Source organism: Podarcis liolepis (assembly GCF_965112155.1).
Source record: "Podarcis liolepis genome assembly, chromosome: 4".
NCBI classification, from domain to species: domain Eukaryota; kingdom Metazoa; phylum Chordata; class Lepidosauria; order Squamata; family Lacertidae; genus Podarcis; species Podarcis liolepis.
In genome coordinates, this window is record NC_139558.1 from 92,450,785 (window position 1) to 92,475,647 (window position 24,863).

General features: G+C 43.9%; 1 protein-coding gene across 1 annotated transcript in view; it reads right to left on the bottom strand.

The window, feature by feature from the left end:
* TMEM135 (transmembrane protein 135) overlaps positions 1-24,863 on the bottom strand; it is a 180,085-nt gene that overhangs the window by 143,834 nt on the left and 11,388 nt on the right. Inside the window, exon 4 of the mRNA XM_083499784.1 lies at positions 1,896-1,929. Within this exon, the coding sequence (XP_083355910.1) occupies positions 1,896-1,929 (34 nt within the window). The remainder of the gene's footprint in view (positions 1-1,895; positions 1,930-24,863) is intronic.

Below are 24,863 nucleotides of genomic sequence, written 5' to 3' on the forward strand. Positions count from 1 at the left end.
ATTATCCAGAAATAACTGTAGTGATCACATTTCACTTTCACCCTCCAGCTGGAATCCTGGGGTTCGCTTTGATCCCAATATATCTTTAGAGGGATCGTCTTATATATACATATGTTACCAATACACCCCTTTTACCATCTTAGAAATGTCTTGCCTTCAACATGTGCAATCCAAAATAGATCTGGAAAGACTTGTGCATGTTTGTTGAGCCTCCAGGACCAGCTACTATCATTCTCGGTTCCTTGGTATTACAGAAATGTTGATTCATTGATTGCAACTGGTTCAGATTCTGTAGCCCACATTCTCAGCTACATAAGGTCTCATATTACTTTATGTGAATTCTTTTTTTTTTACACTAACTTCCAAAGAGATCAATTATTGTGTTATTAAACTTGCATGTCACAAATAAAGCCTACGGTGCTGTACAACATCTGCATTCATCTGTCTGTGTTTGGGTACTGTTAAATTGAAATTTTCAGAACCACAATCTACCCAAGACTACAAGATCACCCATGTCAGTTTAGCGGTGACAACCTCAATTTTAGTTCAGTATCCGGAAACCTGGTGCTTATGTTCACTTGACAATACCAGGGGTCAACAGGAAGTCCACATTAGCAATATAATTCCTTCGGACATATTTCTTCTTGTGACAATAGAGAGTAGTACTTAAAAATTAAGAATCAAATTTCTGATATATATATATAAGCCAACCTTACATCACATTGTTTGTAATGCAGACATCAACCAACTATATGGAACAATAACAGATGAAAAATAATGTATACTGCTTGTGAAATCCTAAGCAATCTTCCCAATTTAATCTGTCATAGAGAGATAGTTGGAGATCTATAAAAGTCCTTTTTGCTAATCTTTTACCTTAAGGCAGTTCACTGAAGACTCCCCCTTGTGATATTAATTTGACCATGAATAGCCTACACACATCTAGAAGAATGTTAAATGACACAACCATGCAGAAGACAGCTCAATAAATTCTTTCCGATTCACAACTGCCTTATTAAATTTGTATTCCCATTGCTCTGATGCTAAAGGTGTTTTTATGTAAAATAATAGTCTACTTTGATAATTCTATTCTTGAGCTTGTATATATATTAATATATTTAGTACCTATCCTAATACTAGAATTAGTTACCCTTACACCTCAAGGAAATCATTCTTTCTACTATCATAAATAATTTTAATTAAAATTAAAATTAAAAATATGGTGGCTATTGCCACCATAGGTCCACAAACACAGGAAACACAGCTTACCAAATATGTATTTCTAAACTTCCCATCATTTGGTTTAGAAACAATCTGGAAATATGATCAAATTATTCCTCTCTATAGACCTTCACAGCACAAGTTTGCTTTGCTTTATTAATAGGCAGCTGTGTTATTGTATTACTGGAGCAAGCATGGTATAATTTCCTTGATAAATCTGAGGGACTCCAGAGAAGCATATCAAGAAGGGAGCATCAAAAGAACACAGAAGAATGACACCCTTTGAATTGTGATTGTATTTATTTTCAAAGAAGTTCAATACAGAAAGCTGATGATGGAAAGTAAAAAGTCACATTAAACACATTGTTCAGAGTAAGTACCCACTTGACATATAATTTAATATTTCAATATGCAAGTACAATATGCAAGAGAATTTATCTGGAAGAAAAATAGCTTATCCATTTGCCTACAATATTAGAAGTAAAATAACATATTTTCCACTTCACCATCTAGCTAAGAACCTTCAGGATCTCTGAATTACGGTAGTTGGTGAAATCTAGGTGCCGACTGAGCCAGTAAATTATGTATCACATTTAAGGGAAACTCAACTTAATAACAGCTTCTAAAATGATTCCATTTTAATATGTAAGTGAAATGTTAAGAGTTTTACTTACCAAATTCGCCATGTAAATTGTAAGCAGCCCTCTCCTAGAGACAGAAACCAAAACATAGAATTATTAAGCCATACTGAGCTTAACTGCTGATTTATTGCACACACAAAAACCCAGAACTTCACTCTAAGTCTATGGTAAATTCTGCCCCTGCCTGAAATCCCGGAGAGCCAGTCAGCATAGATAATGCTGAGAGTGATGAACCAATGGTCCAACTCATTGGCTTAGCACAAATGAGTCCTCCCAAGGGACCTCCTAAGGACCTAAGACTGGTCCTCCTAAGGGACCTCATTCCATCCTTTTTAGCTCAGTGCAGCATGATCCTTAACCATGATCTGCGGCCAATTTTTCTCCTTTGGAACCAGGTTCAGATGGCAGGCTAAGCCAAGCCAAGCCAAGCCAAGCCTTGCTTTAGCTGGCATCTTGCCCTGATTTAAAACCTTGGGGAGGAAAAAGTGGGATGGCTTACAATGCCTTGTGAACCAAGCCAGTATAGGGCAACTTCCTATGTTCCTACACACTCAACAGCCAGAGGGCTGAAAACACCAGCTCTGCTTTAGAACTCATTCACACTAGTGTTTTGCTTTGGTGTTTATCCCACATTAGTTGTTAGTTTGAAAGAGGTGATTTGTCATTACGTTTGCATTTCTAATGGCTCCTTGTTCACTACAGAGTTCAGAGGCTGGGTTTGAACTTTAAGGCATTTGTATCTTTATCCTTCCTCTAAGGCAGGCATGGCCAAACTAGGCCCTCCAGCTGTTTTGGGACTACAATTCCCATCATCCCTGACCACTGGTCCTGTTAACTAGGGATGATGGGAATTGTAGTCCTAAATTAGCTGGAGGGCGAAGTTTGGCCATGCCTGCTCTAAGGCAACATGATGCAATCAGGATGTTATGGACTAAAACCCATTGGTCATACTAACTGAGGCTGACAGTAGCTGGAGTCCAACAATATTTCCCCCTTATCAGTGAAGTAGTTTAAGCTGCAAGATAGTGATTGAACCTGTGCGAGGATTTGAACCCAGCTCTCCCCAGTCCAAACACACTTGTCATAAGACTCTACATACAAAGACCCCTCAGATTACAACTCAAGCTTTGATCTTCAATAAACCAGATCTGATCTCTTGTTGATGCTATGAGAACTGCTGCTTCAGCTCTATCCAACTTTCCATGATCCAGTTCCAGATGTTATAACTTTATTTCACAATAGCTCTAGCTAGTAATATTCTCAGCATATGTAAACATGCAGCATGCACATGGATTGATACTGAGTGCTCCCTGGTAGAGTTATACCAGGTACATGGTTTAATGCAGGCATAGGCAAACTTGGCCTTCCAGCTGTTTTTGGACTACAACTCCCATCATCCCTAGCTAACAGGACCAGTGGTCAGGGATGATGGGAACTGTAGTCCCAAAACATCTGGAAGGCTGAGTTTGCCTGGTTTAATGTTCAGCTACTTGCCTGAAGCAAGTAGAAACTGCCCTCCCAATGAATCATCTGGAATTGCTCAAAAGGGCAAGTGAAAATGCTGCTGCTGCTCAGCCTGGAATAGAAGCAAATGCCTGGGTGAGCCAGGAAGAGGACAGGATGCCGCTGCAACCCTTCCCTTCCTTGATCTTGGGACCATCTGCTGCCATCAACAGAAGCAATGCCTACCTTCCCCTAGTGCTGCTTCGCCCAAATGTCATGCTGAGCCAAGCAACACCATACCGTACCTTAGTAGGTTTTGACCGTATCTTGTTTTAAGATCTTTCAGTTAAAATAAAATACGTTTGGCAATATTTCAATACATCATTTTGCATTCTACAGGGACAATTTCCTGTATTTATTTGGCTTAAACTGGAGACATGAGCTAATATCACCATTATTTTCTGACCATAAATGTGATAGCATAAAACTATTCCTAGCTATTTTTCTTCAGAAGGTAGAATCTGATCCGCAAATACAGACCTTTTTATATAAAAAGTAAAACATACCACTTAACCTGTACAACTAAATCCAATATACATAATCCAAACCCATAGTCAAATCAAGAAATCACCAATTTTCCTTCCAAACAGCTGCGTAACACCTATTACCAAGCACTGAAAATCCTGCAATTCCAGATCTAGAACTAAGATGGGGATGGAAGGGAAGTCTGAAATAACAAAGCATTACAGTTGATGTTTAGGTTATGCTTAATCACTCACACCCACCTATTTCCTACTTTCAGCAGAAGTCTGACAGTGAAATACCAGTGCAAAAGTTCACTTAAAACCAACAAGAACAGCTAAGCTTTCATAATAATACAGAGAAGGCAAAACACAGACTTAAGCAGTGACTTTTCAATATAAAAAGAACCCAAACATAAGTTGTTATGAAAGCAAATACCTATCATGACACATGGTTTATAGTGTCCTGTACAGTCACCATTTCAGATCTCCAAAATGCCTTTGAGTAAAGTAGACTTGAAAATAGAATACAGCGGGAGAGCTGTCTAACACCAATATTCACTTGAAAACACACACAGAGAGAGAGAGAGAGAGAGAGAGAGAGAGAGAGAGAGAGAGAGAGAAAGCCTAATCAAAATGGTCAATGCTAAAGAGTAAGCAAAAGATCTATACTACAAAACATTCCAAAATTGTTTTAAGTAATCTGGAGATGGGGGAGGGAGGCAGAAAAAATCCCTGTGCTGTAGTTTAAGCATATTATCAGACAATTTTGCACTACTAGAAAAAGACATATTTATAAACCAAAATGTTGCATGCATGCAGAAACCATTTTGCACGGGAGTTCCAATCCAGGTCCCCAAATGCATAAGCCCACCCTGTTCTGCCCTCTTTCGGGTCCAAAAGGACCTGTCAGTTGGCAATCACATGTCAATTGGACACACACACTACCTGTACTTAAATGTATCCACTAGTCCTATTAGCATTTTCTACTAATGTCTATTTGATTATCTGGATTCAGACACAATGATTTTACAGTGACCAAAACTTCATTTGGAGAACGTTTACTAAACTGTCAATCTTATTTTATAGATGGGCAATTTGTTTGTTTATTTTGTCTGCTTGCTGTTATGTGATTCTCTATTTAAATGTTAATTGGTTTGTTACCTAGCAGAAGTGTGATTACTTAGTTCTGCTGCATGCTGTCATTAATGACTCTGCCAGCCCTAATGGGCTCATGAAACTAAAGAGTGGAGCTATTATATTCTTACCAAGGTGGCATGGGATTGGAACAGATGTACAGTGGTACCTCAGGTTAAGTACTTAATTCGTTCCAGAGGTCTGTTCTTAACCTGAAACTGTTCTTAACCTGAAGCACCACTTTAGCTAATGGGGCCTCCTGCGGCTGCTGCGCCGCTGGAGCCCGATTTCTGTTCTTATCCTGAAGCAAAGTTCTTAACCTGAAGCACTATTTCTGAGTTAGCAGAGTGTGTAACCTGAAGCGTATGTAACCTGAAGCGCATGTAACCCAAGGTACCACTGTACTTTGAGGCTCCTTCAAACTCTAAGATTCTATGAAAATGTATTATAAGTGCAGCTTATAGCTACCTTAAAATTAAAGCAAGTGACCTGTAACATCAAAAGATCCACTACTAATTAAACTAACCATGACCGCAATCTTCCAGGAACATCCTCTCTTCAAGCCCTAATGAAGAAAGATTGATCATTATGTACTGCTATAACATTTGACTCATACGCATTTCTCAAGGCGGCATTTCAAGCAGTGGCATGGACATCAATCCATCTTTCTTTGCTAATCTGAAAAGGGGCAAGGCCATGGACCACGAGATTAAGGGAACTATATACGGCACAAAATCCTAATGAATACACTGACTCCCTTTTATTTTAAAAAGAAAATGCTAGTGAATGGTGCCATGTCTTAAAGATGCATGTAATTCACAAGAAAAGGAGGTCACAAAGCTTAATTTGAAATTTAAAGCACTTTATGAATGCAGATCTGGAATGGAGATGAACTCCAGCCAAAAACATTAATTGAAGTAATGTGTGAAATAACAATCTCTTACATTTTTCCAAAAAAGAACTTGGATACCTTCTAACTGGAAAGTAGTTGATACTGTGCCTATGTTTATAAAAAAGGAAAAAAACAGAAGAACTAAGCCCTCTGTTGATTTGACCTCAAGGAAAACTACAGAACAAATATTTATGGAGGCCAGAATTCAAAAATATGGAAGGAAATAACAAGTGGGTGGCTCGTGTTCACCAAAAGCTGATTGTGCCAAACTAATTTAAAAAGGTGACTAGTTTACTGGCCTAGAGCATGACAATTGACAAAGTTAGCTCACCTGCTTGAGCATTTACTACCTATTTACCAGACTACGTAGCACCATTCATGGGGCACAATTCACTTGCTCCCATGAATGCCTAAGGATATGTGACATGGGACAAACAATAGGAGACCTAATGTACAATGCAGCTTGCCATAGGAAAGACAACTCTTGACATGCCTCCCAATAGCTTGTAGAAGCCTTTTCCACATAGACATGGGTTTCTTTTCCTCCAATATCTCTCAGGATAGACAGATGCCAAGAGAACCCATAGGATGGGGGGAAAAACCCATAGCAGCAATTAGAAAAGCCACGTAATTTTTTGAACTCTGGAAGTTTGGCACTTCAGCGTTGGGTAGATGTACTGTATTTTTCGCCCTATAGGGCGCACCGGCCCATAGGGCGCATCTAGGTGTTTTTTGGGGGGGAGGGATAAAGAAAAAAAATTCCCCCCCCCCAGGCGTGGGGCTGGGGCGGGGGAAGCCCGAGCTTCCCCCGACCCCAGCCCCCAGAACAGGCTGCTATCCGCAAGCCTTGGGAGCCTGGCGGGAACTCCCGCGGGCTCCCAAGGCTTGCGGACATCTGCCCGAAGCCTGGAGTGCGCTCCGCAGCTCACCCCGGGCTGCGGGCTGCTATCCACAAGCATTGGGAGCCCGGCAGGCACTCCCGCCGCGCTCCGAAGGCTTGCGGACAGCTTCCTGAAGCCTGCCGCACCGACCCCTCTCGCTCTCCAGGCTTCAGCGAAAGCCTGCATTCGCCCCATAGGACGCACACACATTTCCCCTTCATTTTAGGAGGGGGAAAATTGTGTCCTATAGGGCGAAAAATACGGTATATACTAACCAGGGGCTGGAAACATTCATGGAGAATAAGGCCATAATGGCTACCAGCCGTGATGGCTGGGTACTACTTCTACTTTGTACCTTGTTATCAAAACTGAGCAGAATGAGGGTGATCTGAAAGTGTGGGATATTGACATCAGTCCCTTGTCATGGTCAGATCACTTCCTGTTGAGATTTAGTCTTTCAGCACCTTTCCCCCTCTGCAGAGGCAGGGGAACTATTATGGTCTGCCCTCAGAGGCTGATGGATCCAATGGGTTTTCCGGCGGCTCTGGGATGTTTTCCCGCTAATATGACTGGCACTCCTGTCAAAGCCCTGGCTGAGCTCTGGAACATCCGAATGGCTTGAGTCGTTGGCACGATGGCCCCTGAGTGCACTCTCCTGCTTTGTGGAGCCTGTTTGGCTCCCTGTTATACTCTAGAGCAGAGCTTTTTAGACATACATCATTTCGCGACACAGTAATTCAGTTTTACTAGCAAACCAGAGGTTAAACTAACCCCTTTCCAGTCCCGGGAGGAGCACAGGGAGGATTTGCGTGACACACCTATACACTACAGCCAACACACTTGAGGATAACATTGCTTGCATCCACCAGGACATGGGGAGGCAAACTAAGGTCCGCAGGCTGAATCAGGCCCAACAGCCTTCTGGGTCACCAGCGCACGTTCTTTCCCTCTCCCTCACACGGCGGCGGCAGCAGCACCTCCTCCCTCCCTCCTCCCTGCCCTGCCTAGAGGAGGAAGGGGCCTGGGCTTTGTTGGTGCCAGCAGCACTTGAGCGGCCGCCATTTTAAGCCGCCCCTCTATGGAGCCCTTTTGCACGCCGCTCATCGTCCCCCCGCCGCCAGCCCCTGCCGCTCGCAAGACACAGGTAAGCAGCCATCGGGGCTCGTGGTGTTCTTGCATCATTCTCCCCCCAAAAAAAAAATATAGTCTGGCCCCCCACAAGGTCTGAGGGACAGTGGACCGGTCCCCTGCTGAAAAACTTTGCTGACCCTGCAGCAGGACCTCCACTGTGACAGCAGATGACTCTCAAGAGGTGTCCAGAGCACTAGTCCTGTTATGCTGGATGAGTTTTAGTTAGTAAGGCTCAAGGATGTAGACAAGATGCTTGGATGGGTCAGGACAACCTGACCCTTGCCCCTCTTGGCTGATAAAAACTAGGAGGATTGGGATAGCTGGCTGGCTGGGCCAGGGAGGTGATAAATTCCTCTTTGCGAGAGGGAGTGTTCTCTGCCTGTTTGAAGGTGGCAGTGTTGAAACCACTCCTCAAAAACCTTTCCTGGGCTCTTCTTATGTTCTTACTTCATCAGTAACAAATATTTCCAGGGTAGCTGGATAATAATAATAATAATAATAATAATAATAATAATAATAATAATAATTTATTATTTGTACCCCGCCCATCTGGCTGGGTTTCCCCAGCCACTCTGGGCGGCTTCCAACAAAGATGAAAAATACACTAAAATGTCACATATTAAAAACTTCCCTGAACAGGGCTGCCTTCAGATGTCTTCTGAATGTCAGGTAGTTGTTTATCGCTTTGACATCTGATGGGAGGGCGTTCCACAGGGCGGGCGCCACTACCGAGAAGGCCCTCTGCCTGGTTCCCTGTAACTTGGCCTCTCGCAGTGAGGGAACTGCCAGAAGGCCCTCGGAGCTGGACCTCAGTGTCCGGGCAGAACGATGGGGGTGGAGACGCTCCTTCAGATATACTGGACCGAGGCTGTTTAGGGCTTTAAAGGTCAGCACCAACACTTTGAATTGTGCTCGGAAACATACTGGGAACAAAAAAAACGTAGCTGGAACAAAAAAAATCAAAATATTTGCTAATGCTGCACTCTGGTGATGTTCACAGTTCTCTATCAGTTTTTTTAAAGCAAGGAATTTAACTGGATATTAAAGGTAAAGGTACCCCTGCCCGTATGGGCCAGTCTTGCCAGACTATAGGGTTGTGCGCCCATCTCACTCAAGAGGCCGTGGGCCAGCGCTGTCCGAAGACACTTCCGGGTCACGTGGCCAGCGTGACATCGCTGCTCTGGCGAGCCAGAGCCGCACACGGAAACGCCGTTTACCTTCCCGCTGGTAAGCGGTCCCTATTTATCTACTTGCACCCGGAGGTGCTTTCGAACTGCTAGGTTGGCAGGCGCTGGGACCGAACGACGGGAGCGCACCCCGCCGCAGGGATTTGAACCGCCGACCTTTCGATCGGCAAGCCCTAGGCGCTGAGGCTTTTACCCACAGCGCCACCTGCGTCCCTCAACTGGATATTAACTTGCTCATAAACTATGCAACACTGAAATATCATTCAAAACAAATTTAAAATTAACATGATTTTTACAGAGCACTCTGGACCTTGAGCGGAAGAGATCCCTTCCAATGGATGCATTTATATTTGAACAAATGAGTATAAGAATCAAACAAAGGAGATAAAAGGATATTTGAGGAAGGTTAGAAACCAAATAGGCATGAACCAACCTAATAAATATGAGGAAACAACTAATCTTCCCCCTCCACTTTTACAACAACACTGAAGAGTTCAAATACTTGGAAGATGAGACAATAAAACTCCTACATATCTAGTACAGGAGCATTCATCTAAAAATTCCCAGGACATTTATGGAAACTGCTTCGGTGGTCAAAGCCTTTCTGCACTCTTGTGAGCATTGAGTGGGAGAGTTTCAAAGGCAAGCAAAATTGATGGTAAGCTCCCAAAGCTTAATTTTCACTGAAGTGCAGGCATCCATCATTTTTGCCCCTAGAAAGAGAAGGGGGGGAAGCAAGCACAATTTCAAAGACTTAGCATTGACTCTGCAGTCCATTCAAATGAAGAGCTTTTGACTCTACGTTTCCAGTTTGGTATTTGGTTCACTTTTTGCCAGGATCACAATGTCATTTTCTCACCTCCAGAGCTATATGATTCCAGCATAACTTCAATGACAGTTACAATCCCCAAGACACTGAAGACTAACTACTCAGGATATTCCTTAAGGCTAAACCATTAAAAGCGTAGCTATCTTCCCCCTAAAAGAAGCCTATAATTTTCCACTGCGAAATGGGTTGTGTATCTGAATAACTCATCCGGATTTACATATTATGGGACATATCTTCTGCCGTTAGTATTTATGAAGAAGGATAAATATCTGACACAAAATACCTATTCTGTGACCATGCTTTCTTCATGCTTCTGAAATTTCACACATTGGCCAAGACTTCTGTTTTATTATTAAAGATTATATTCTTAGAGATTTCTTCTATTTTAATCTGTTTTGATAATACTGTTTCACTAATTCTAATGATTTATTTTTTTACACCGTTAAAGATTTTAAATATTACATGATTCAGACATGTTTTACAATAAATACTTTGCAAAAAATTCTATACAACCAACATTAAGGGGGAAAAACATGGCAATGATTGGCATAAAAAAATTATATTAGCAAAATAAAATAAAATACATCACTAATCATCAGATCAAATTTTATTTTTATTGTTTTATTGCTGCAAAACAAATGAAAAGTTATTTGATCGTGCAAAATATAATGGGAAACTGAGGAATGTTTGCCTAACACATGATGTAATTTGTTGTATTTCTCCAGTGTTCAGGGTTCGAAATTAGCAGAGTGCCAGGCACATTTTGCAGCTAAAGATTCTCCATTTGTGAATACCTCAAAAAGTCTGGGTGCCATTTTTTGCGCCTACCTGACACTCAGTGATTACTGAAATGTATGTGCTTTGAAGCCTCAAAGTATATGTTAAGGATAGACAATATGTTAAAGAGTTTAACAATAAAGAGTATAGTTTCGAAAACTGAAGTACAGCATCAATATTTTTATTGTAAACACCAAATTAAACATGTATTAACAATTTCTGCTAAAAAAAAGTGCTATTAACAATGTGTCACTTATGTGAATTGCGTATTAGTTCATATTTACCAAAATAATAGGGGGGAAAATGTTGCCAACCCCCGCAGTGGCGACTAGACAGTCTGTTTTGGCACGCATATAACCCAGGTCCCCGAAGCCATTTGGCTCCTAGCTTTTCTATCCCAGTTTCCAACACTGTTGTTGTGCCATATTTTTAACTATTCATGTATATCTTGAGGTCAGAACTGGATTTCCATATCACACACACACACAAACTTATTTTGAGTCCTACCTCTGTCTTCAAAACCCCTGCCCTTCTATTAAATTTATGTTTGGCGGAGATGGCAACACACACACACACACACACACACACACACACACACGGGATATTATGCTTCAGTCGGAGAAAGGAGGGGAAATAACCTGTCTTCTGTCGAAACAAGACAGGAGGACATTTTGGCCTTTCAGAAATCATATTCTCAAGAGCCCTGGTGCTTTATTGGTTTCAGACTTAAATTTCTATTAAAATGAAAGAGGTATGACTGATTTGTACACCGTGCTTAATGCCAACCACAGTCACTGCTTGCCAAAGAATTACAAGACTGATTGCAAAACTCCTTTCGTACACACACAAAAAGCTCATATCAAGCAGGCAGAAAGCTTTAAAGGCTGCTCTTGCATCTTTTTAGGAAAGTATAAGTCACAATACACAACAGAGAGTTAACTTATTTTATCCAAAGCCATATTTATTGGGGCTGGGAGCAGATGCAGACTCCACTGCCTTCCATTAGCCAGGTTTTTTCCTTCCCAACTCCTTGCTTTGTTTACAGTCAGATGAAGAGTTCCAATAATCTCAAAAACCTTGCACACTATTCTGTGAGCTTTTTTTCCAGGGCAATACTTTTATTAGGCCAAATATGGATTTCAGAATGTATTTTAACCAGACTACTGCCTTGTGAACTTAAAATAAGGCCATTCTGAAGCAGGGAAAAGCTCCAGGGAACAGAAAGCATTTTATGGAATTAGCTGGTAAAGTTTAACCATTCCAAGCTGCCACAAACATTAAATTGCAATAACATTCAGCCCATGTACAATTTGTGTTCTAAGTTGTCAAATCCACAAAAGCCACAGCAATTTTCTCATGTTTAGCTTATGGCACATATACTGTGGCATATTTAATAGGCAACATACTACAATCAGGAATAACAGTATGCCATACAATCAATCTCTGTTAAGAAAGTGTTTATTCACACACCTGGAGAGCCAACTTTAAAATGAAATTAAAAAGTACAAAAAGATCCATACATATGCCTGCCAATTTTGCACAGGCAATTAGTAACATTCCAAGGTAACCGTGCTTAATATATTTATGTTTTTGATCAATACAGACTTAACCAGAACTCTGCACACTTAAGATTCTAAACAGAAAAAGCCAAACTCATTATAAGCATACTTCAGACCTTCAAAATGCCAGTCTACTATTAAAATGGACACATTTAAATTTCTCAACTGTGAGGGTCGCACCTCAAACTCTGGAATGACCTTTGTAAATATCCAGCAAATGTTAAGGACATTATCCTCCCTTCCCACCCATCCCCCAATCCCAAAAGGAAGTTAAAAGGTGTTAGAAGTAGCCTATGGTACATTTTTATTGCCAAATTACAGAACCTCAACTTAGGACTTTATAATGGCACCAGTGACAGAGCCTGCTCTACAGCAAGGAGACAGGCGCCACTATAATGTTAACAGCAACTAAGTAAACACTAATTCTGCCTAGAGGACAGGGCACTTGAAGAAGGGAAAAGGAAAACACACACAGAGGTCCCTTCAAAACCACTCTAGATCTTTATTTTGATTAGCTATAATTAGATTTCTTTTCTCCAGTTCATAGTGGTGTAATTAACCAAGGAAAGGCGTAAAGGGCTAGGCTCATTAGGCAAAAGAATACACAATTAACTTTTGGAGAGATCTAATTGCCTTTTCTCAAACTGTGTTAAAATTAGCACTTTACTCTTATACAACATGCAACTCCATTTGCATTGCTAGGCTAAAAATGACAGGGTCTAGGTAGCAGATTTAAAATGAACGATTACATTTAGCACCGCTATCTTGGATCTAGGTGCTGCCTGACTTGTTAATATGATTCATTTGCAGGGGGAAAGAGGGACACACAGAGATGCACCAAATATTTTCCAAACCTTTAATTGCGCTAGAACGTAATGCTAGAATGCCAAGACAGAGAGAAGATGTGCCCTTACCCTTCTTCTACGATAGAAAAAGGAGAAAAGCACTCCCTCCTTTGTGGCCCAACTCAGTCATCTCCAAAGCAGGCTCTCTGGGAAATGGAGAGGTGAAACTGGCAAACAGGAATTTCATCACTTCCTCTTAATTTGCAAGTGGAAAACTTGGGTCCCAAATGTCTTTCAAACTGATCAAACTGCTAATCATCAAGAAACCCAACTGAAGCAGCAGCTGTGCAGATAGGTGCAAGGATGGCTCTCAACAGCTGAGATCACAAGGTACACCTATCACCCCAAGCATCCTCCTGTTGAAGTGGATGTAAAATAGGTTCTGCAAGATTGACATCAAGTAGACTGGGCTAGTCCTCACTGATGCAGATTCCACCATGTATGTGTTGCCTTGGATCTGTGCATGGATGCACTACACCCCAGGGGTTGGTTTATTATTGAAAGGTTTCTAAAGTGCTTCCCAACCTTTTTCCATGCTGCAACACATATACAGTGGTGCCTCGCAAGACGAAATTAATTCGTTCCGCAAGTTTTTTCTTCTTGCGAGTTTTTCGTCTTGCGAAGCACGGTTTCCCATAGGAATGCATTGAAAATCAATTAATGCGTTCCTAGGGAAACCGCCTTCAGACCAGGTCCGGGGACAGTCTGTCCCCCGACCTCTTCTGAAGGCTGGGGGGGGGGACAAGGGCTCTGCTGTCCCGGGGAGATTTTAAAATGCTGGGGGTCGGCAGCGAACGCTTCGCTCCCGCCCGCCAGCATTTTAAGATCGCCCGGGGCAGCGGAGAAGTCTCCGCTGTTCCGGGAAGGCAGGCGGGGGGGGGGAGCAAAGACTTTTGCCCCCCCCCCCCGCCGGCCTTCAGAAGAGGACCAGGACCTCTTCTGAAGGCCGGCTGTGGGCGAAAGTCTTTGCTCCCGACCGCCAGCAATTTAAAACAGGTCCCCGGAGATTTCCCTATGGGCTTTCGTCTTGCGAAGCAAGCCCATAGGGAAATTCGTCTTGCGAAGCACCTCCAAAACAGAAAACCCTTTCGTCTTGCGGGTTTTCCGTCTTGCGAGGCATTCATCTTGCGGGGTACCACTGTATCAAAAGAACAAAATATATAGTAAAACAAAAAGGCAGGGAAACCATATATAGAACAAATACATATGGAGAGAAAATTAAGTACAGTGGTACCTCGGTTCTCGAACGTAATCCATTCTGGAAGCCCATTTGGCTTCCAAAACATTCGAAAACCGAGGCACGGCTTCCCATTGGTTGCAAGAGCTTCTTGCACTCAGCAGAAGCTGTGACGCACGTTCAGGTTCCGAAAAACATTAAAAAACTAAAGCATTTACTTCTAGGTTTACGGCGTTTGAGAACTGAAATGTATGACAACGGAGGCGTTCAGGAACCGAGGTACCACTATACAAGACCTTAATAGCATTAAATTACAAGCTTCCAATAGAAAATGGCTGAATCAGTCTTAAAGGAAAGCCCTCTTTCAAAGATACGCTTTCAATAGCAATCTAAAAGCAAAAAAAATGCTAGTTATTGCAATTTACAAGTCTTTCCTCCAAAAATAACCTACCAGCATAGTAACAGGCATTTTGCTAATATACAATGATGTACCGTATTTTTCGCTCTATAACACGCACCCGACCATAACACGCACGTAGTTTTTAGAGGAGGAAAACAATAAAAAAAATATTCTAAACGAAACAGTGGATGTATGATTTTTGTGGTTCATGCTGTGGCCACAGACATGTGAGCTGACAGTGAGTTTGGAGTAGCCCAATGCAAAAATCCTGAGGATCCATGTGGATCCATGCTTTGTAACCACGTTTTTGCACCACTGCAGCCCCAGGCAACAGTGGGTGCGTGATTTGTTTGGTGAAAGATGTAGCCATGGACATGGTATGTGATCTGATGGTGAATTTGGGATGACCCAGTGCAAAAATCCTGAGGATCCATGTGGATCAGTGCTTTGTAACCACGTTTTAAGAGGGGAGGGAAGGAAAAGCACTCAAGGGACAAGGAGTATGCATGGGGTGGGTGGAGAAGGATGCTGCTAATAATGAAGAAGAGGGGTATAAGGGGAGAATGCTCCTCTCCTCTCCCGCTTTGCTCCTTTAAAGCAAGCAGGCTCTGCTTTTCTCCCTCCTCCCCGCTCATCCCCGGCTTAGCTAGCTGAAAAACTTTGCTGCTATGTAGCGAGCTGAGTGGGGAGGAGAGAGGGACAGTGAGCCTGCTTGCTTTAAAGGAACCAACCAGACAGGAGCCGCTTACACTCATGTAAGCAGCTCCTCTCCTCTCCCGCTTTGCTCCTTTAAAGAAGCAGGCTCTCTGTCCCTCTCTTCTCCCCACTCAGCGGCTCTTCTCCCGCTTTGCTGTTTCAAAGCGAGCCACGGAGGAGGGAAGGAAGGGGAACCATGGATCCTCTGCTCACGACTGCAGCAGATCCCCCCCCCCCCGGCCACCCGTAGGCATTCCCTCCATAACACGCACAGACATTTCCCCTTACTTTCTAGGAGGAAAAAAGTGAGTGTTATGGCGCAAAAAATGCGGTAAATGATATAAATGTAAGTTTGAGTAAGCGCAAAGGGCCACGACTCAGAGAATGAGTGGTCTGACCCAGCAGAAGGGTCCTATTACAGTCTTACTGAACAACATGAAACCATGAAACTTGCATCGGAGCAAACATGCTTAGGATTACACGGCAGGTTGCATATGAAGAGACAGGCAACAGCTTTTTTTTTCTTAACAGAAAAGAGAATAAAACATTTTGGCTGATTTCAGGGTAATCAATTTGATAGCACAAACCCACTGCCAGTTTACTGTGGTTTATGAACAGCTTTGATTATGTTGACAATCATGGCAATTTCAGTGTCAACTAACTGAAGGAAAAACAGAAGGCTTTTAGCCATTCGCTACCTTGCCTTCATATTCCTTACATTTTCCTAAAGGTACAATTGAATATTGTATACAGTACTCTGGCCCAGAACCTAAACACATCAACACTTACAATGGAGGTCTAATTTACAAGCATTTCATTCCTGAACTCAGTCTGATAAGGATGCTCTGTAAGCAAATGCCTACAGGGAACTTAAAATAGAGTGCCCACTGGGAAGAGATTAAGTGATTATTTGTTACCAGCTGCTAGATACGTTTAAAAGGCCAGAAACATATTTAAGAATTTTAAAGTAAAACAATTACTGTTTGTTTATTTCCCCCTCTTTCAACCTATTTGGCATGATGAGAGAGGAAGGACCATTTAAAAGAATATGAAGATGTTTGGTGATTTCACATAGGACTGGATCCAATTCAGACCTGCACAAATTTGACCCACTGAAATGGGTTACTAACGCAAATCCATTCATTCCAGTGGATCTGCTTTAATTTAGCTGGATACAACCTATAGCTTCTGGAAAGCCACCATTTCTCAAAAGTACAGAAATTGCACCAAATTTGAAATGGGCAGAGAATTCCCCCTCCTAACAAAATTGGTGGGGGATGGAGATTGTTTGTTTTATTAAGCCCTTTTAAAAGTAGGTTTGCAAGCATCTGGCCAACACAGGCAATAATCTCAGTAGCCAGAAGGGTGGTTGTATAAAATGTACAATGGGTGGGGGGCGGCAAAAATCTTCAGTGCTCTGCATAATTCCTTGCTCCTCCCTTATTTTGCATAGCCATTTATTTGCCAAATAAATCTGTGTAATTTATACAGGCCTCTAAACACACTGGAGGAAAAGTATTGTGCAATTAGAAAGCAACTATCCCACAGTCATGGAGATATATGATAGGATATTCCAAAGTTTGCTTCTGGGTTCAAGGACATATACATTCCAGTTCTTTATTCAACATTTCAAATTTCAGCAAATAACTAACCGGGAACTAGCAATCAAATTCAGCATCACCTTGCCTTCCCCTCCTCTATCCACCCTCACTTCTTCACTCATTCTGATCAGTTTTTTTCTAATAGCAGCCCCTACTCTGACCAGTTGACAGGTGTAAAGGTCTGTGCTATTAATGAATAACAACAAGTTAGCTCACCCAAGTATAAGCCTGAATGTTTCCCTGCTAGACGACCAGACTTCTGCGCCTGAGCAGATGAGATAAGAACTTGGAATGCACAAGAGCTCAAAACTCCATACTGAAAAGCTGTAAGGATGGGAGCTTCATTGTTTTTTAGAAAAGAAAAGAAAACCCACAAACTTGGTTAAAGAAGACCAAAAGTGTGAGGATTCTATGCTACAGGAGTGATGGAAATTACAAGCTTAGCTAACCACCCTAAACCCAATCTGATTCTGAACCAGATGTCTGGAAATGGACTTCAACACAATTCTGGATTCATTAATAAACACCTTATTTCCTTGCAAGAAAAGTGACAAAAATCTTGTTTCAGTGCCCCAAAATCATGGTTAAACCGAGACCAGTGCCCTGGAGTTAAGATATTTTTCAGAGTTTAATATTACTGTTACTCAACAGCACACAAAAGGAGCAGTAAAGTGAACATTTGCATCAAAATCCACAAGTTGCTTGCCCAGAAATTATCCACTATTTCCATATTACCCTGACCACAGTTCGCAGTGGGGAAAATACTCCGTATCTTCACAAGTAACAAACACTGACCTAAACACAAGGGTGCCAGGGCAAACAAAACAGGGGGGTTACCCCATAAGAGCTAATAAGAGACAAAATGGGTTACGGAGTTGCCACCCTGGAAGAAATTTCTTGCAGTCTCCCAAGTGGTGATCATGTTATATTAAGCCACCTTAAGGACGGATCATTTGGAGGGGTGGGGAAAGGGTGTTAACGGGTGCAGTTCTTTTAATGCTTCTTGGGAGGCAGTGTGAAAATCTACTGCCAAGCTCTGGCTTATTCTTAACAATGTGTGTATTTTTCCAAGCAACATTTCTTTTTCCTTAGTTTTAGACGTGCAATAAAAAGAAGTTCAAATTGTCCTTGGCAGAGATGCAGAAAGCTGTCCTGACTTTCCTTGAGGAATGAAACAGTAAGGCCAATTGGAGTGATAGCGTCAAAGAAGTTAACTTTCAGGAACCCTATCAAGCCCACCATCTGAAAAGCGGTTAATGAAAAAAGGAAAGTTTAATTGGTTTCAACCATTAGAAACAGGAGCAAGCAGGAGCAGTATTCTCTTCAAAAATTGGCCTTAGCAGTCTGTCTCATTTTCCCTTCAGGAACATTGACCAGTAGGAATGGGTAGTCGCCTTCCGAAGATTTTTAGATTCTAGGAGGAGGAGTTTGGAGAAATACATCCATGAATCCAGCTGCAGGCAGAACAGCAGGTGCCTGAGTTCTGATAGAGGAGCATCACCTCTCAGGAGGAGCCAGGCGGGCCCAGGTCCAGGTGGGGGGGTTGCCACGGTGACAAGGACCCACCCTCCTTTGTGACATCTCTTGCTTCTCCTTTAAAAGCCACAGACTTGGAGGAGGCCATTAGTAGTGAGGCGAGTGGAGGAGTGAGGAGTTAGTGGCAGTTGGTGGAGATTAGGCAGAGGATTAGTGAATTGTTATTTTTTCATTTTCTTATTTTGATTTTTATATCATGTATTACTTTTGATTTATTTGATTTATTTTGATTTTCTTTTATTCTTTTCTCTTTTTATTTTAACACTTATTTTATTGTTCTTTATTTTAATATTTTTGTTCTTTGTTTTTTATTTTATATTTTTTGTGCACATCTGTGCATATTTTGTATATATTTTATATATTTTTATTTTGTACATAGAGCAGTAGGGTTGTGTAGGCTTAGGGTGGAGGTTAGGTGTATGCTTAGGGCAGGGGTTGGGGTGGGGTGGGGTCAGAGTTAAGCTTGGGTGGGCATTTTAGATAGTTAGCTACTTTAGAGAGGAGGGTGGGATCTTTTCCTGGACGAAATGGGCAGGCTGTAAGTAGCATTCCTTCCCTTTCTCTTCGTCCCCTGGTGGGGGGGGGGTGAGTCCTGGGGTCTCCTGCACAGCCTTGGCTCTCTGGAGAGACCTGGTCTTTATTCAGTGAACTGTTGCAACAGGACTTCCAACTACCACATGGAAGAAGCAGAAAGAAGCCCATTTTACCCACAACATATTTTAATAAAACGCCATACATACATCACATCTGTGTCACAAACTGGGAGGGTTTTTCTGGCGGAAACCGGAGTATCAGGTTTGCCCCTGTCCCTCCCTTGACCTTACACCCATTAAGTAAAACAAAGGAAAAGATATACATGTTCCTGTTTCTTAACCAAGTTGAGTACCCCCTATTGTCCTGGCCAAGTCCCCAAACCATGTAGGTTGGATCCACTCTTGTCCAGGAGATGACTCAGAGACCAGGAGGGCAGTGATTACCACCCAGGCAGAAGGGTTGCTGTGTATGGGGTCTCATGCTTTAGGGATGATGGCTGCCCCTAGCCATATCCCAAGTGCCTCCTCTGGTAACTTATCTTCCTTCTGAGCAAAACAGCATTGGAACGGTGTCAATCTGATGTTGGATTGCTTTTATATGAATATTTAAAGGTTTTCCCGGCAAGACTTCCTGATCCACCTTTTCATGGGGACAGAAGGGAAGCAGCAGCTGTGAAACCAGATCAGGTAGGAGGAAGCGGCTTGTGGGGACAGAGACTGAGGGATGGAGCAATGTCATGGACTGGTTGGGCACAGAGGAATGGTGCGAGGAAGCAGCCAGGGAACCAAGAAGGGAAGATGTCTCAGAGCCCAGGAAGTGGAGGGGGGACAAGGATGAGCAGTCAGAGGGAGAAGAGGCCAGGTAACCAGGGGAGGGGAGCCAATGGGTCTCAAACCCTCGGTGAGTGAGGAACTTTCCCCTGTGTCAGAAGACATGCTCCAGCAGATGGAGCGGACGAGATCCAGAGAAGGCTGTTTCTGCACATGCTGAAGAGGGCAGTGAGGGGCCGATGAGCTCCCGGGGCTATTTATTTCACTGACCCCCCCATTATTCTTCCATGGAACTCAAGATAGCATATTCCAAAATAACAACAAACTGGGAGTTCTAATGCAGAGGTCAGGGCAGAGAAGGAGACCAAACACACCCCTACCCTTGCAGAAATGTTACCAGCAAAAGAGGGCAGTAAGCAGGCACTAGGTCTGAGCACCGACAAGGGCTTCACCGTGCTGAATGAAGGAAGAAAGCACAGCTCATTTCCCCAAGCCAACACAAGGAGCTGCAAGTGTCATCTCACCGCCCCCTGTAACGGTCACTTTGGGGCAGAATCTGACCTTGTGTTCTCCTCCAAAATGGTCTGGGTGAAGAGAGAGGGGAAACTGGACACAGACGTTGCTCTCTGCAGTTGCTTTGAAGGAGAAGGGAGGACTCTGATTCCCTTTACACAGAGAGGACCATATGGGGAGAGAGGGGGCTGGTTTCCCGCAATGAACTCTCCCTGCAAATTTTGCAGGGTTCCCATACTTGCATGCTCATATTTTAAGAGATAAATGGTACAGACCAACAGAGCGAAAACAAACTGTGTGGGGAGGGGGAGAGTAGACAGTCTGCCCATTTTCCTTCTCCAGTTCTTGGCAATCTCTTTATGCCAGCTTCTTGCCAGGCCTATTTCCTTTCAAGGACCTTAGCGGCAGTTCATGAATACTGCACCTGTTCCCACTAATCCCTTTCGCCCTCTCTAGTGACTCCTTCAGTTGTAAAGAGCAGCTATGGATGAGAACAACATGAGCACAGCAGGAGGGGAAAAGGAGTACTTCATTCCTAAGGACATCTTTAGGAGTCGCAGGAGAAGCAGGAGACTGGAGAAGGGCAGGCGGGCGTCTCAGATATGTGTAGAGGTCAAATGGAGTAATATGAAGAGTACTTTCATGATATCTGGACCAGTGAAATGTATGGGAAAGCTGCAGGATGTGCCAAATCATGAAGCAAGAAAGTCAGATCGTATGTTCTGAGGATTTTTGCAAAGCCAGGGTTCTTGAAGAAGGTCCTCTGTGAAACCCGCCACTTCAGAGAAGTACAGTACAGTGGTCCCTCGGGTTACAAACGCTTCAGGTTACAAACTCCGCTAACCCGGAAGTAGTATCTTGGGTTGAGAACTTTGCCCCAGGATGAGAACGGAAATCGCGCGGGGGAGGCAGTGGGAGGCCCCATTAGCGAAAGCGCGCTTCAGGTTAAGAACAGTTTCGGGTTAAGAATGGACCTCTGGAACGAATTAAGTTCGTAACCCGTGGTACCACTATAAAGAGTAAGGCTGCTCATTCAAAGCACAACCCCCTCCCTCTACGAATCCTGGGCACTGCAGTTTGCTCCTCACAGAGTTACAATTCCCCCCAGAATTTTTTGATTCAGCCATTATACAAACATCTTTTCTTAAAAAAGTGATGAAGTTAAATTCGAGAGTAGGTTAGCACATACATGTAAGAACCTAAATGATTACACCAAAGGTCTAACTAGCCCCACATCCTGTTTCCCAGAATGGAAGCCCACAACCAGGAGATGAGGCCAAGACCCCTCTCAGGCAGCTGTTTCCCCAGCGACCGCAATCCAAAGACATGCTGCCTCTAGTCCTGAAGGTTGCATATAGCTATCGTGATAAGTAGCCATGGATAAACTCCTTTTTAAAAATTAAAAAAAAGCATTAAGTCAGTAACCATCACATCATGAGATAGCAGAATTCATCATTTACCCATGTGTTGTGTGAAGAAGTCACACAACTCCATACAGATTCTGCACAAGAACAAGCAGAACACAAAAGCACTAATTTATTCCAGTGGGAATTCCTGGCAGTCCTATGAAGTTGTGGCTATTTGGCAAGGAGGTCAGAAAGCAAGGATGCCAGGAAAGACTAATAATGAGTGGCACTAGGCATCTGTCCCTTCTATTTGTATGAAGCAGGGTCACAAACCTAAGAAAGACAGGCATGGAGAGATTAAGTGGTGACAGCTTCAAGCGCTGGGAGGAGCAATAGTATAAACACAGCAGAGGGTAGGCAACCATTACGTTTACAGTTATTGCTAAGGATACATTAAAAGCAGAGGGATGAGGACTAGGAGTAATGGGGAATACCTGGACCTATACAACACAGAATTCTCATCCTCTAGAAAAACTTCCTGAAAACAACAGAATCTTAACAGCAACTAGCTGCGCATTTTCACTCATGTATGTATAAACCAGCAACCCTAAACAAAACCACCATGTATTTTTTCGAGTATAGTACTGTGAGGGTTTGATTAGCTGCTTGTGCGTGAAAACGTGCTCCCTCAGAGTTTGTGCGACCCCACAAACCTCCGTGTGTGACGGAGCTCCTCAGACATGTCTGCTCTAGTCACTAGTAGAGTCCGACAGTGGCTGTCTGCGGAAGCGTTTCCAGCAAAGAAGTTCCTTAACGGAAACGCGTCTCCTGGACTCACGGCGTGACAGTTTCCTGCGAGGTGTGGGTCTCCCTATGGGAGACTCCGATACCTCCCCACTGTTCTCGCTGGAAGCCTCCCTGAGCCCTCCCTCCTGCTCGCATTCCCTCAGAGACCCACTCCTCCCCCTGCTGGTCCCTGCTTCAGCAGTTGAGTCTCTTTCATCCTGCCTGAGTCCCTCCACCACCTGATGCTCTGATGGCAGTTCCCTGACATCCACCTCCCCTCCAGGGCCCCCCTCACCCCCTCCCAATTCCTCCCCCCTGGGAGGTGAAGGGCTAAAACCCCGAAACGAATCTTCCTCATCTTCTGACGTCTCGAACAATTCTCTCCATCGATCGTCGTCCTGGCCAGCTGAATCCTCCTCCCCTTCAGAATCTGGGAACCCCTCCAACTCCTCTTCCTCGTCGGTGGTGGCAAAGTATTCCCTTCGGAACCTCGCTACAGGCTGAGGTTTACGTGGGAACCTCTGATGAAAAGTCTCTATTAAAACCTCGTCATTGACATCCTCTGCCCTAACCCAGGTGTTTTCCGACTCCGGTTCCCCTTCCCACATTCCCAAATACTCTACCTGATCTCCCTTCCACCTGGAATCGAGGATCTCCGCTACATGGTAGCTGTGTTCCTTCTCCTCCATTGCTGGTCCCCTAGTGACCCTCCCCTCACTGTCTCCTCTATACGGTGACAGCAACGACCTGTGAAAAACTGGGTGCAGCTTCATGTGGTTCGGTAACCGGAGCCTGAAAGCCACTGGATTGACCTGCTGTATGACTTCAAACGGACCCAGCCTTTTGGGTCTTAATTTCTTACAACTTCCTTTGAATGGCAACCCTTGGGTTGACAGCCACACCTGGTCCCCCACCCTGATGCTTTCACCTTCCCTTCTGTTTTTGTCTGCCTGCCTCTTATATTCCTCCTTAGCCCTGTTTAAGTTGAGTTGGAGCTGGCGATGGATCGCTTCCATTTCTTCCACGAACTGTTCTGCAGCTGGAACGCTCCAGTTCTCCCCCTCCCCCCCTGGGAAGGCTCTGGGATGGCACCCGTGATTAGCCAAAAAGGGGCTCATCCCCGTGGACACGTTCTCTGCATTGTTGTAGGCAAATTCTGCCAACGCCAGCTTCTCCACCCAATCATTCTCTCTGTCATTAACATAACACCTCAAATATTGTTGGAGAACCCCATTTGCTCTTTCCGCCTGCCCGTTGGTTTCAGGATGACGGGCCGTCGAGAAATTAACCTCTACATGCAGTAAGCTCATGAGCTTCCTCCAGAACCTGGAAGTAAATTGTTTCCCTCGGTCTGAAACCACCCTCAAGGGGGCGCCATGCAACCTAAACACATTCTCTACAAACAATTTGGCGGTTTCTTCTGCTGTAACCGCATGTGAGCAGGCTATGAAGTGGGCCATTTTAGTTAACAGGTCTACTACAACCATGATGGCTGTTTTCCCTCTAGACCTTGGCAGATCAGTCATGAAATCTATTGCCACTGCTTCCCACGGTCTCTCAGGTGTGGGCAGTGGTTCTAATAAACCAGCCGGCGCCTGCCTCTCCCCCTTGGCTCTTTGGCATTGTTCACACCCTCTCACATACTCCCGCACATCTTCCCTGACCTTGGGCCACCAAAATTCCCTGGTAACCAGCCACATGGTTTTGTGTTGCCCAAAGTGCCCTGCTGTGGGGCTATCGTGCAGCTGCTTGAGTACTTTCTCCCTCAATTCCCCTTCAGGGATATATAACGCTCCCTTATAATACAATGCCCCATTTCTCTCCTCAAAACCACCGGATTTGTCTTCCTCCCCTCTGAGATCCCTGAGTTTCCCCTGGGCGTATGCATCCTGCACCGTACCCTCTACCAATTCCCTTTGCCCCACCAAAGTCGCCCCACACACCCAGCGGTCCTCTGGAATGATATGGGTTTCTTCGGGTGCTCCCTCCCCCTCCAAATATTCAGGTTTGCGTGAGAGAGCGTCCGCCCTAACATTCTCTGGGCCTGGCACATAACAAATCTCAAAGTTAAATTTGGAGAACTCTTGGGCCCATCTCAACTGCCTTTGGTTGAGCACTCGCGCCGTTCTCCAGTACTCTAGATTTTTATGGTCCGTGCACACTTGCACTTTATGTTGTGCACCAACTAGCAGATGCCTCCATCTCCGGAACGCCTCATGAATAGCAAGCAGTTCTCGGTCGTACACCGTGTAGTTCCTCTCGGATTTGTTCAGCTTCCGCGAGAAGAAGGCACACGGACGCCACTCTGACTCCTCCTTCCCCGGCTGCAGAAGAAGCACCGCCCCTATGGCTCTGTCAGATGCGTCTGTTTCAACCCTTAGCTTCTTTCGTAAATCCACATGCAGAAGTTGTTCTTCAGAGGCGAAGGCCCTTTTCAGTT